Source organism: Bacillus rossius, chromosome 1 (assembly GCF_032445375.1).
Source record: "Bacillus rossius redtenbacheri isolate Brsri chromosome 1, Brsri_v3, whole genome shotgun sequence".
NCBI lineage: Eukaryota > Metazoa > Arthropoda > Insecta > Phasmatodea > Bacillidae > Bacillus > Bacillus rossius.
Genome location: NC_086330.1, coordinates 13,619,684 through 13,634,452, shown reverse-complemented (window position 1 = coordinate 13,634,452; position 14,769 = coordinate 13,619,684). Strand labels below are relative to the sequence as shown.

The 14,769-nt window shown below is 35.0% G+C and overlaps 1 protein-coding gene across 4 annotated transcripts in view; it reads left to right on the top strand.

The window, feature by feature from the left end:
• LOC134532355 (protein crumbs) overlaps positions 1–14,769 on the top strand; it is a 146,311-nt gene that overhangs the window by 71,476 nt on the left and 60,066 nt on the right. For 2 of the 4 annotated variants that reach the window (XM_063368803.1, XM_063368787.1), the window contains 6 exons: positions 3,300–3,419; positions 6,789–6,958; positions 10,713–10,872; positions 11,716–11,940; positions 12,815–13,060; positions 13,803–13,880. In XM_063368803.1, the coding sequence (XP_063224873.1) occupies positions 3,300–3,419; positions 6,789–6,958; positions 10,713–10,872; positions 11,716–11,940; positions 12,815–13,060; positions 13,803–13,880 (999 nt within the window). The remainder of the gene's footprint in view (positions 1–3,299; positions 3,420–6,788; positions 6,959–10,712; positions 10,873–11,715; positions 11,941–12,814; positions 13,061–13,802; positions 13,881–14,769) is intronic. The other 2 variants (XM_063368794.1, XM_063368811.1) reach the window with 2 other exon arrangements.

Genomic DNA, 14,769 nt, shown 5'->3' with positions numbered 1-14,769 from the left:
ATGCTCCAAAACAGTTTTGAGATATTAAGGTGCAAAGTTTTCTTGGTGGCACACATGAAGTCTGAGCACAGTTACTCCAGTAACCACATACGTACATAAGTTATTGAATAATGTTCTGTAACTTACTAAATAATTTTTTTCCTAGTCTTTCACAATTAATACACAAGCACATAAAAATAGTAGGTAATCTATTTATCTGGAAACTTTCAACAATTAAAATGGTTCTCTTCAAAACGGGCTCATAACATCATCACATTAAATTTTTCATACCAACACAACAAATTAAAATTTCTGGATAATATTTGGTAATATTTGGCGACCATAGAGATTAAGATACGTAGAATTTATTTTTGTCTTCTCCCCAAAAAGGGCCCATGGTCTCATAGGCCCTTATTGCAGCAACCTCCTCAATTATTCATAAACCCCCCCCCCCCCCCCCCCCAACTCCCGAGTAAAAAGAATCCACAATGCACATCAAGAAGCACAAGATAATTAATGTTTTTGTAATGTTGTGGACTTGTACGGATTGTTTTGAGAGTGCCGGGGGTCTGACTAGACTCCTCTGATAGTGAGCTGCTGCATTGCAGGGAAACTGAGCTATCAACACTTCTCCTGCCACTCTTCAACAGGCCCGTTGACAGAAACTTGAGAATCCAGGGGCAATTCATTTTGTCAGGCCCCCTTCCCATTACTTAATTTACAACTTTTCAAACCCCAATTTTAAAAACTAAATATAATTCTGTTTCCATGGCCATAAGTTTCGAATGTGATCTGCGCATATCGCATAACTTATATCCTTCTAAGGTTGCCAATGGATTTTATCAGCAAGTTTATTTATTTATTTATTTACAGATTATCACATGCAGACCAACACTCAATAAAAAGCTGCAATGATATGCATGAAAAAATAAACAAAAGATATAAGGAAAAAAAATCAAACAAACAATAATACACACATACTATAAGAAATACAAATCACAAAGAAAAAAACAGACAATAGACTATGACATCTAAAAACCTTTAACAGAACATAATTAGACTCAATAATAAAACAACACAAACATACCACTGGAATGTTATGTTAGAAATTTAGAAGTAATTATATGTGATGTGTGATCTTAACTAGATAGTTAAAAATAATTATCTAGTGTGTTAAAATTAGCAATTAGTCTATAGATAATATCATTTTGTGTGTAAAGAGTACAAATGGTAGACCTTAGGCGACTGGGAAAGTGGAATCTAGTATATATTTACAATAAATTTTAGAGTTATAACAATTTTTAATGAAGAGAGAATTAATTAATGCTCTTTGATCAGCTAGAGAACTAATTTATGATGGGAAGGATATTTTAAAATTATAAATTTCACTATTTTATGTTGAATGCATTCAATTTTTACATAATCAAAGGAATTTATAGAATTCCAAATTATTGAACAATATTCTAATTTGGACCTAAGTAAAGAAAAATACAGAAAAAGAATGGAATCGGGATTAGTAGAATAAAAGGTGATAGAATTTGATTAAACTATAGTTCTTCTTGAACTATTAATTAAGCGATCTACATGCAGATAAAAATATAATTTAAATTCAAAAATTATACCCAGATCTTCCATGGAAGGTGATATAGGAATTACAGTATCTAATATATAAAATTCTCGTGTCACAGTTTTCGTTGCCATACTCCTCCGAAACGGCTTGACCGATTTTGATGAAATTTTTTGTGCTTATCCGGTATCTATGAGAATCGGCCAACATCTATTTTTCATCCCCCTAAATGTTAGGGGTAGTCCACCCCTAAATTTTTTTTTTTATTTCCAGTTTTTGGTAGGAAATCACCATGGCAACGGCTGTTGCTTTGTTGATGCTTCATTCGTCTCTATGGCAACGGCTATTTCATTGTTAGTGCAGTCCTCATCACCGTTGAAATTTTGCAAGTACTTTAAATATCAAAAATTGCCCTTTTTTTTTCAAGTATATATATTTTACAGACTTGAAACTTCACAGTAATGTTCCTTATGTTACGCAGGTGGTTAAAACCAGGCAACAGTGGGTACTTTGTCTGCATGAGAACAGTATTTTGCATTGTTCATGCCTTCTGCGTCTCCATGGCAACAGGCATCGCGCGGCAGTGGCGTACCCACAACGAGGGGCATGTATTATGAGCGGCGCAAGAGTGATCTGCCTGTAGACTGCCGTAGCGAAGTACGGGTACATCAGTTTTATGTTGCGTGCACGAGTCGGGAAACCATCGGTACATTATACAGCATTGTAATAAATTTTCACGGAATTTTTTATTATTTACCATTACTGTAAATGGGAGATGTGGCATAATTCTTTTTCCATTAGTATAGCCGTGCGAAGCCGGGTCGGGCAGCTAGTTATCTATAATATGCTCTAAAGTAATGGGGAAATAGTTCCTGTGAAAGCAATGATTTTTTTTTTTTTTCTTATTGAGAGATACAAAAATTACACCAGTTATAAATCACATTAATGTCAGATTGAAGTAAAGGACAATCATTAAGAGATGTAATTGTTCTACAGATAATATAGTCATCAGCAAACAGTATTCCAGAGGAATGAATGTGAACATGAGAGATGTATCATCAGTAAAAATATTAAAGGGTTAAGTCCTTATATAACTTTTCCTACTTTTTGGTTTTCTCTTGATACCCTGTTTCTCTTTCTCTTATGATTTCAATAACAATAGTAAAAGCACCTTCTCTTTGATAGTTTTTATTTTTTTTCCAATGAGAAGGAAGCTGTCGTTCTTCTCCCTCCCTGTGTTTCCACTTCCGCCAGAATATCAGTAGATACAGTAAATTATTAAGTCAATTCAGCGACATAATTTTTTGGATGTAAGTATATTTTTTTTTTCATTAACCTTTTTATTATTTTAGGTAAAACGTGTTTTTGATCCAGAAAGATTTATTTTGTAGCAGTTGGTTGTGGGAGCAATTACCTTTTTGGGTTGCTGTATGCATCAGTTTATTTTTCCCCTCTGTTGTACCTGTGACTCGATCACAAGATCTGTGCAGCTGGGAAAATTTTGTGGAACACAAAGTCGCACCACGTCCACTTCTCTCCCCCCGCCCCCTCCCGCCCCCCGCTCCTACTCTGCTCTACCCTCCTAAGGGATGAGTGGACGGTAGCGACCGGCCAAGGGCGGCAGATGTTGCTGCGACAGCTGGTGCCATCCCCGGATGTACAGATTTCGTAATCGAGTAGTGAGTGCCCGAACACGGCGAGGGCGGAGAGTGCCCGTCTCGCAGAGCTGATTGTGCTCGCTCTTGTTGGCCAGGCGTCCCGCCCAGTTGCACTGCTGACCCAGACTTGTGCACGAACACGACCTGCCGCAACGGCGGCTCGTGTGCCAGTGTGGGTGAGCAGTCCAGCTGTAGCTGCCCGCCTGGCTTCACAGGTGAGGGAAGTGTCCCCCAGGTGTCGGGCGCTCTCCTAGGGACAAGATCAGTCTGTGAAATACCATGCCAATACACCATGTAACACCGAAATGCAAGTAGTTGGTATGGAAAATTACTAACTAAATTAACTGCCGAAAACTAATTTTATTTTGTTTGAGCTTGCATCTCTGATTAGTAACAGTTGTTACATAATGAAATTGGCACATTTTTCAAAGACATAAAATTGCCCTATTTATTTTCATTTATCTGAGTGTTTCTGTCCCAGACATGCTTAGGTATTACAAATTATTTTATTGTAAAATTGTATAATCTGTCACTCAAAATGTGACTAACATTGTTTAAATGGGTATTGAAAATATCTATTCTCATGTTTGTTGAATAAAACGCTATTTTAATGAATAAGGACTATATAAAAATAAAAAACAATAACACCGAAATCTCCCATTTTAAAAATGAATTTGGCCTACAAATAAAACACTAAAATCTTGTCCCTAATTATAGTTCATAGTCTTCCTCTATGTACTTAACTGCACAATCCTCATTCCACATCTTTCACACTTTTCTTCCTCTGCACACTTTAACAACACAAATTTTATATCTTTCTAAAACTAACAAAAACTATCTAAATGTTTTTACACAATGGTATGGAACATGTCAAAAAATAAGTTAAATGTTTAATATACAAAAAGTACAGACATTTAAGTAAAAAAATATAATAATAGAGGTACAAATATAGCCTATTAAGTTAAAAGTAAATGTAAGTATTCACAGATGGTTGTATAGCAGCTATATAGGATAAATGGGGCTCCCTCAACATTCAGAATAAATGCCAGACCGTGGGAAGTGCAGCTTTTTTCAGTTTAATGGTCGCCTAGGAAAACATTGTCATACTGAACTCCAGTTTCATGATGTTTGTATGCAAATTGTTATAATGTTAAGTTTCCACTTCCAGGTATGTTATAATTAGTTTGATTTTTTAACAATTGTAAATTTTTGATTACGTATGTTTAGTTTTGTTGTGACTTAAACTGTTATGTACTGCTTTATTTTGCATCTTTATATTGTCTTGGCTTTTCGCTGTTCTAGCGAATGAAAAATAATTTTTTTTGTTTGGACAGACAGCATGTTTTATGCATTGTTGTCTACGAAGCTTGGAAGGAAATTATTTTGTATTGGGCTGCTTCACATTTGCATACATTGATTTGCTCTTTGAAATGTACATCATTAAAAAATAAATTTGCTATTTGCCATTTAAATATAAGCTGTGAACTCATTAAAGTCAGTTTTTTAATGAGCAGCATTTAAGTACTGACAGAAATAAAGAAGTCTTTGTTTTTTTCAAACATATTTTCTGTGTTGATCTATTAAAACATCACTTATAAAGTTTTGTGCCTTAATAAATACTCTCTAGTATTTTAATGGATGACCATTGCCATCTCAGAAACCCATAGCTTCAAAAAAGTGAATAATGATTCTACAAATAGTTATTACTTATGCAATTTTAATTTTGGGGAGATAATTTACGTGATTGGAAATAATAGGCTTATAGCAAACTAATGTCTCATTAATTCCATGTGTTTGCATGTAAAAATATGTGAAGTTTTTTGTAACAGTGTACATCGTTATCAATGTTTGTTTAGCAGTTAGTTGAGTTCCTCATGTGAAAAATCCAGATTACAGCCCTTAAAGCCATCATCTAAATGCACTCTTGCTTTTCAGGTTTTTTTTTCAAAGCCGTCAACTTTTATGACGTTCAGTTTGGACTAACGCTGTCGCCTTGTTTGCATAAAATTGCAGGTCATCTTCTAGCCTGATACAAAACTGTCAGATTTACTTGAATATTGACTTATATTACTATATGCATATGTTACTGATTGTGTGCTGTGGTAATGCTCATAAAAAGTTAATTTAATATAGATTGCAATAAAACAGCATATTTTTTAGAGCATTTGTGTTAAAGCATGGTTTATTTAGTTTAGAAATATACTACGTGTAATGTGAAATAACATTTTTACATGAGAAAGTGCAATAACATTGGATTTCTCTTTGCATGTTTAGAATTTAGCATACATAGTTTAGCCTTGTGTTTACATTAGTCAATAATTTTTGATTTTAGTGTTAATGCTTTTTGTGGATTGCGTTAAATATTTTGCATTATGTGTTATTTGTAAGCTATATTATTTGAAGGCAACTGTGTTATGAGCTGAATGTTTAAATAACATATAAGTTTATGAAAACAATATAACTTGTTGAGTTGTATGGAATGATTTTTCTATTGTATCTTAGAAGTACAATTTTGTTCATACGAAGAAAACTGAGTTAAAAAATGTGTTTTTCACTAATCTGATAAATTTTTTAATGCATCATAACACAAAATACCTTATGTTTAGACAAAATATAAATAAAAAAAGTCTGGCCCTAGTTTTTATTCAGAATTACCTTAATACCTAGTTGTGATGCCTGCGACATTGATGCAGAGAGCTCAGTACATCAAAACACTACGGCTCTGCAAATATCACGTGATTATTATACCTCGCCGCCTGATGCCTTGATCACAGCAGTGTTAACACTGTAGAACCACGTGTGTTGCAAAGATAACGGACAGTTTCGTTTCAGTAATGTGTGTTCTGTTAATGTATTCTAACAGTTTGTTGCATAAGCTCAGTGCATAAGTGGATGTTACTTGCGGCTACAAACAATGGCGTTAAATCCTACTTTCAACGTATTTTGATCTAAGAAAATTTTTTTGGACTCTTTGAAGTTTTTTGAGTTTCCTGAAGACTAAAATAAAAACCTTCGATTTGACTTACCGAAGCACACCCCTGTTAACGTTTTGGTGCGAAATACCATGAGGCAGGGACAATTATTGAAATTAGTTTTTAGTTTGTCTTCTCAATTGCTTTTTTTTTCCTTGTTGTTAAAAACATACCGGTCATGTTGTAGTGAGACACTTCAAGCGGTAAATTATCAGGTTCACACCTGGCTCCATTGTGCACTTTAGGGAGTTGTCTTCCTGGATTTATGTTTGGATTAATATGCATCTAGTGTAAGTATTCTAATGGTATATTTTCTTGTTCTGATTTACAGTTTTCAGTGGTTTGGTTAATTTTGTGCATAGGAGTAAAAAATAAGTACTATGTTAGAGAGTTCTTTCTGATAATGAATGCAACATGGTTTGACTGCTTCTAATATTGTGTACAGTTATTTATTGTTAATATCGTAACTCAAAATATATTAATTTTATCGTGGAGTGATTAATGTAGCAGTAGATTGTAAGTATGAAAACTTGTTTGTGTGTGTTTTCTTGGCTGTGCTCGCACGCTTGCTGCAACTGGCTTGCTCTGTGTTGCTTGTGTTGCGGAACGAAGGTTCGCGGTGCGAGCATGCCGCGCCGGCTGACCGGTGTCCGTGTAAGAACGGCGGGACGTGCGCGGGCGGCGCATGCTTGTGCCCGCCGCACGCAGCAGGGCCCTTGTGCGAGTTGCATGTGTCCTGTGCGTCTAGCCCGTGTCGGCACGCCTCCTCCTGTCAGGACTTAGTGAGTATCGCGAGGGCGGCCGCGAGCTCGTCGCGGTGTCGTGTGGACGTCGCCGGCACGTAAACTTAGTTGCAGGGTAGTGTGTGTGTAGTTCGAGCTCAGGTCTGCACCACGGAGACAATCCCCTGATAGCTCTTTAGCGAGCCACTTCAAGCTGTGAATTACCAGGTTCACGCACTTTAGGGCGTTGGTCTTCCTGGATCAATGTCAGGATAGAAACCAGTGCACGTTATCAGTTGCTCGAGTGCCTCCGCGTGCAAGGCAGTGAACAGGCATGCAGTACTTTGGTTTGCGCGTAACCTTGGCACTTCAGAGCGGTGATTCTTTAGGTCGAAAAGTGTTTTAATAATGTTCTGTGAATACTCTTTAGGTAATTTTGTAGTTGCAATAGAACCCTGTTATAATGTTTTTCAAAGGGGCAGAAGGAAAAAAATTATTATAAGCAGGAAATATCAAATTAGTACACTTATCATTGTTTGAACTTTTACCGATGGACTCATCACTATGTAAATAAATTTAATGTTAAAAACACTAACGGGTACACTAGATGCTAGAATTTGCTTAACCAAGCCAACAAACAATTTTTCTTCAGCTTTGTCATGCGTCCAGCTTCTATTTTCTTTGTCTTTACAGACACACTACTACATTTCTGTAAAATTGTCTCACAATTTGCAGTGATGGCTTTTAGATTAGAAATGTCTATGTCTAGTTCATTCACCTATATAACATATGTTTATGGTTGAAATAAGTTCAACATCAATAGAAAATGCTTTGCTTTTTCGTGGCACAGAGGAATGGTTGGCAAACTTAACTATAATATTGTAGCATCTTAAACCACGCAAGAATGGCAAAGAATGAAATTATTTCTTTATTTGGTTTTCCATGACGAAGGTGTCAACAGACACTTAACCGCAAACGTATACTATATCTTCAGTGTATCAAACACCCAGTGTTAGCCAGCTAACATGCAGCACTGTTTTTCTGGTGCTCTCCATTTATTTATTTTTCATACAGTCCTATGTGAGCAATCTAAATTGATGATATAACAATGATTGTAAAAAAAAACCTACATAAAGTGTAAAGTAAACTATTTAACGTGTTAAACTTCACAGTTGTGATAAGTATTGGAATAGTTAGGTTTTAAATTATTCTTGCATTTATTGAATTTTAGAAAATAAATTTTAGAAACAGAAAACCTGTAATTCATGAGACACATTGGTGGTATAAACACATTGTCCTTATGGGGAAAATATCAGGATTTAAAAAAATATGATATAAATGGGAATACATTATAACAGGGTTTCACTGTATTGGATTGAAAGATTTAAAAATAATACTGTGTGAAAACATTTTATTGTGGGCGTGTTAATTAATGTTTGTTGGATGGGGTTAAAAACCTGTAAGTAGGCATGTAATGCTAATGAAGTTTCATTCAAGCCTTTTTTTTTTTTCTGTTTGTGAAAACAGATTGCAAATACTTTAGTTTTCAGTTCAAACATTGTGTTTTGAACAGACTGCAGCACTATTTTGCACCAGATGGCTAGGCTGCATAGTTGGTCAGTTGGTTTCCATGTGTGGTATACCTTGTGAAGTGAGGCAGCCATGACAACATTGTGTGAATTGCACTTAACCTTACGTACTCAAACAATGAAAATGAAGTTGTGAAGTACATCAATGCAGTTTGATTTTTAAACTAATTTCAACATTTTGGTTGGTCTGTTAAAATATATATTAAAAAATATTTTTCATGATTACACATTAATTAAAATGTCAGTATTCACGTGGATTTGGAGCTCAGCTTTTTCATCCCAAAAATATTAATATTTTTAACTTGACACTTTATAATGCAAAAAATAAGCAACATAAATTTTTTTTCTATATTAATGGAAGTTTATCTTTTAAAGTCACCAATTTGGAAATAGTTTCACTGAAATATTAAATGATGCTCCATAAATGTTATATGCATGCACTTAAGGTGATAACTATCACCTCTAAGAGGGCTTCGAAGCACTTCATTCTTTACTTAGGTTTTATGTGGTTTAAGGAGCTGTTGGAAATAGCACATACTCTGCAATATATTTTATAAATAATATTTTTTTGTCATACTAGTGTTTACTAATTTTTTGCAGATGTCAAAATACCTTTAAAATTATTTGAAATCTTTTTCTGAAAAGTGAAAACTTGCCATAAAAACACTGTAATTTTCTAAAAATATGTTGTTTTTTTTTACACAAAATTTTCTTTACAGTAAATTATTAATAGCATTGTACTTAGCTTAAAGTTTGTGTTGAAAATTCAATATAAACTGAATGCTAAACCTACCAACATGTATTTTATAGAGACTAGTTGTAATCTTTTGGAAAGTTAAGAAATTGTACTTAGAGTTAATTGAAAATTCAAACATATTGTATATTCTGCAGGAAATTTTATTACATGCACTTTGGCATTTCACCTTTTCTTTATTAGTGTTGTTGGTATAAAGCCCGTAACTGTGTCATAATGCCTAATGATGTAGGGTGTTTAAAAGACTAATTTTATTTAAAAAAATTTTATTTGTATTTTAATAACAGTTCGAAGTTTCTGCCTTCGTAGGCAAAAATTTAAATGGTTACTTTCAACTTATTTATCTCCAAATTTAGTGACAAATTGTAATATTACCAAATTAATTTGCTACAAAGTACATTTGTTTTCCATAGTAGGACAAAGTAATGTACCATATTTTCCTTTCAGCATATAAGATCATAATTTTATGCAAGTTTAAAAAGAGTAAAGCTGCTACTCGTATTATGTGACAGTATTTTTTCCAGTTATGTATGCTGGGAGTCCACACACCTAATTATAATTACTGATACTTAAGCTGCTTTTGCTCGCATTATTTGAACAGGGCGTGGAAAAGAAATAGGAGGGTGCTGTGAAATTAGGAGGGGGAGAGGGGGTGTTTTTTTATGGTGACAATCTAATTTGAGCTTGTATTTTTCGCTCGTATTCTCACTGACGTGACAACTCTGCCCGGAATGTTAAGTGCTATGTATCTGTCATACCGTCACTGCCGGTCGGTAAGTTCCCCTCCATCACAGTCTTCAAGGCCTGGATTATTATCTGAAGAGTGAGCAAAGGAAAGTCTTAGCTTCTCTACACTAAGTATCCTCTTAAAATGCCATACAAAATTTTTTATACCTTATGTGGATGAGTTAGGTGTTTTTTTCTGTATGCAAGACCAAGTGGCCTTACGTCTTATATGCGGGGAAACTATGGTATGTTTTTCTCTTTTTTTAACCTTTCCATTTGCATGTGATTTAAGATTTAATACAAAAGAATTTTGTTTTAAATTCATATCAATTAATTTTCTTATGGTGTTGACTATATTTGATGTTTCTGAGATAAAAAAATTATTAATCATATGGTGTAAAGCAGTTGTGGGCTATGGTGTCAGGATATCAGTTTACACCTAATAGTTATCGTGAAAGTAGAGCTAATTATCCATAATGATGCAAAATCATTGATTTGGGGTTTATTCCCCATTTGCGATTGACATAAGCAGAAATGGATTAGAGACAAGAAGCCAACTGCATATATTTGTTGGCAGCATGCAGTAGTTCGAGACATTTCTGGCAAGTTGACTGGATAGCTTTTGGGGAGCTGAAGTAGGATGTAACGAGATGAATGGTTCTTGCTCCTTGCTGAGAGTAGTCATTGCATGCCCACGCCCTTCGACCACGTCTCCACGTGTTTGTGTTCTGTTTTCCCTGCCCAGATCGATGGTTACACCTGCGACTGCCTGCCTGGCTGGGCAGGAGCTAATTGTGACCAAGAACTAAACACATGTCTGTCCAAACCTTGCTACAATAATGGCAGCTGCGTCCAAGGTCCAGGGTTGGGTTCGTTTCGTTGCGATTGCACACCGGGCTTTACAGGTATGCTTGAAGCTTTGGTTGCGGGCTTCTCACTGTGTTGCATTGGTGCGGGGAAACCTCTGTGTTAATCTTCATGCTGTTATTCCTTTTAGTAATGTTTTAAGGTGATATGTACTGCATACTCTTCATTATGTTTGTAAGTTTCGTATTTCTCTATTTTTTGTAGTGTGAAAAGTTTGCTACTACGTAGTGTTTGCAGACATAACCAGTGAAATGAGATGTATTAAAATAAAATATGTTTTGTTGCTATTTTGTAAAAAAAAAAAAGTTAATTTTAAGGTTATGAATGCCCTGATTTCTTGTGTGTATTATAAACAAAATGGAACCTTTTAAGACTGCTTCAACATTTAACTTTAAGCTTTATTTGTAAAACAGACAGTAGTGACTTTTATAAAATATCTCATTCTGATTATTTAATAATTTAATAATTTAAACATTATACTTATAGCTAAACCATAGCTTTATTTTTATGTGTTAAGTAATTATTTTATTATTGTGTTATTATTTGTGTTATATCTTGATAAGTTAAATTAGTCTGAGTTATTTATGTTAGTTTAAGGAATGTACCGTGTTTAGACAATTATATTTAAGTATGTTGAATACTGTCTTAAACTGAAGTAAACTCTTAAAACATTTGGTCTAATTTTGGGTATTTAAATTAGTTACATATATACTTTGTGTAATTTATTTTTAGTTTATAATGCATAAACCTGTAATTAAAACACTTTTGTTTTACTTAGTGTCTGAATTTTGGTTTTGTAGTGTGACATATTTCATTTACAGTATCACATTTGGTTATGCTGGTATTCCCAAACATGTGGACCATGAATGTGTTTCCCTCAGGTCCCACTTGCCAACACCATATCGATGAGTGCTTTTCAAACCCATGTCAGAATGGTGGGACATGCATCGATCAAGTTAATGGCTACTCCTGCAATTGCACCGAACACTTCATGGGAGACAATTGTGAACTTGATTACGACGTGTGCTACTACTCACCATGTGAACATAACGGAACGTGTATGTCTCGTAGCAACAAGAGGGAATTCATTTGCGAGTGCACTCCAGGTAAAACTTAGTTTCTATGCAGCTTAGTACTGTATGTGTGTTTTGAACGTGTATGAAAACTGTGTGTGCATTTTTTGTTTTAGTTAACTCCTGCTAGAATGGCTGAACTTTTAAAACGTGGGTATTGTTTTGATGTATTTGATCAAGGAATTAACGTTTTCATTACAAACAAATCATCCCGTTTTTGTAAAGTACATACTTTATTTTACTAAGAAATAAGCCAGCCATACATTTACCGGTATTTATCTCAGAAATTTTTGAAGAATATTCAGCTGTATGAATAAAAACATTGTCATAAAGGGCCACTCGCTTGTGGATTATACTATAACTGCTACGGGTGAAATTTCTTGAATAAAATTGGTTATAATCTGGGGAACAGAAGTATGAGCTAAAAATTGTATGCAGCTGGTGTGTATGTGTGACTGTGTGTGTGTGTGTGTATCTCTGTGTGTGTCTGTCTGTGTGTGTGTGTGTCAGAGAGAGAGAGAGATTAAGAGAGAGATTTAGAGAGAGATTGAGAGTGAGAGAGATTTAGAGGGAGATTGAGAGTGAGAGAGAGATTGAGAGTGAGAGAGAGATTGAGAGTGAGAGAGAGATTGAGAGTGAGAGAGAGATTGAGAGAGAGAGAGATTGAAAGAGAGAGAGATTGAAAGAGAGAGAGATTGAAACATTGAAAGAGAGAGATTGAAAGAGAGATTGAGAGAGATTGAGGGAGATTGAGAGTGAGAGAGAGATTGAGAGGGAGATTGAGAGAGATTGAAAGAGAGAGATTGAGATTGAGAGATTGAGAGAGAGAGAGAGGTAAAATCACTGTAAGGTACACGTGAAGACACAGCCTAACTGCGTCCCACGACACTGCTGCTCGTCCCTGCAGGCTACCAAGGGCAGAGGTGCGAGACGAACGTGGACGAGTGTGCCAGCGGGCCCTGCCCAGAGAACAGGAAGTGCGTGGACGGCGTGAACTCGTACGAGTGTCGGTGCTTGGACGGGTTCGCGGGCGACAACTGCACGCTGCAGAACTTGAACTTCTGCGCTGCGACCCCGTACCCCTGCCCGCCCACCGCCAAGTGCATCAACGTCAACGGGAGCTTCACATGTGTGTGCCCGGCCGGGTTCACAGGTAACTGTCCACAGTAGCTTCTTCAAATATTTCATTTAGCTGACTGAATATACTGCCTACCTCGGCACACATACAGAGTTTCGAGGAAAACTGTGCAATGTCAAAACTACTCGAAGATACCTGAGTGGGGTCTGTTTACGAAAAGCATTTAAGAGTTCGCTGAGGGCCGATAAGTAGTTACGTTTTCGGATTAATTTTTTTTTATTTATTTTTTTTTTTAAATGGTTAAAAGGCATGTTTTCAGAGTAATTTTTAGGGATTAAACAACTGGTACAGATTCTTGAAAGCACTGTAGGGACTTGCATTACACCTTTACCTTCATTTATATACCATATAATGTTATGGTCACCGCTCAAATCTCATATTTGTCCTATGCACGACAGAGGAGACACCGCGCTAGAAGCACCAGCGAGCGTCACACTTATCATCCCGCCTCACCAGCAGGTACACGCCTGTCTGGGCGGGCCTGAGTTAGAATAAGTTATTAGCTTCTTCTTGGAAGTTTCAGTTGAGACAATTTTACTGCAGGTTGTTGATGATTATAAACAGCACCTTAAATATTCAGTAATGTTATATAAACAGTAATGTTTAAGTGCTAAATATTTATTCAAAGAGTAAAAAATTTGTAACAATTTTTACTGATCACATTTATGTAGTTCATTATTTTTATACGAATGAGATGAATATCTTTATTATGAATGTGTCTGTATTTATGTTTGACATTTTAGTGTGTTTTTTACAGGTGAAAACTGTGACACAGACACAGATGAATGTCAAACTCCAGGAATCTGTAATAATGGAATTTGCAAAAATGTACCAGGTTAGTTGATTTATGGCCTTAGGTTATGTTAACTGGTTTTACTATTGTACCTCCTTTTTGATGTTTATTATTTAATTTATAATTTAATAGTGGTTAGTTGAAGGTATAAGTAAAAAAATAATTATAATTACACACCAAACTAATGTATTAACCTTACTGCATTACACTCCTTAGTGAGTGGTTTTACTTTCACAAGGAACCTCATTCAAAGAACGATGACAATACCTGGAAAAATTCTTTTACTTTAAAATGTAAATAATTATTCCAACAGTAATAGCTTTTTAAAAGAAGCATGTACAAATAATTTAAAATTTTATGAGATAATATTTAAGTGAGCTTTAGTGACTGGAATAGGCTAATAAGAAATAAGACTGCTGTATATAATTTCTTTATAGTAGTAATTACTTTGGTTCAAGACTGCTTGTTTTCTTCTTGACAAATTCAGCTTTACAAAAAAAAAAAAAACTTAAAAGTGCTTTTGGAACCCCTAAGAACTTTTTGTGAGCTTGCATAGTAAGGAAATGCGGGTTGATTGTTCCAGTACGACAAAAGTTTCAGAGGTTTAATCAATACTTGATACTATCAGTTTTTAAAGTAGTGAAGGGCTTTGTGGTATTTAAGTATTGAAATTCTAAACTAACAAGTAAATTTTGTTTTGCATAGTTTATTCTATGAAAAATTAAAAAAAGTACTATTTAAAAGTTGTGATGTATAGAGTCAAACATTTTTCGTATTTTGATTCTCTTATTAGAATAATCAGTTTTTTAAGTTTTGTTTTAACCATATTCATTGTAGCTGAACATAATTTTAGTAATATAAAATATATATAATTGAAGAAGTAGTGAGCCATATTGTTTTCCATTTTATTTTTAGGTGGATTATTGCTAAA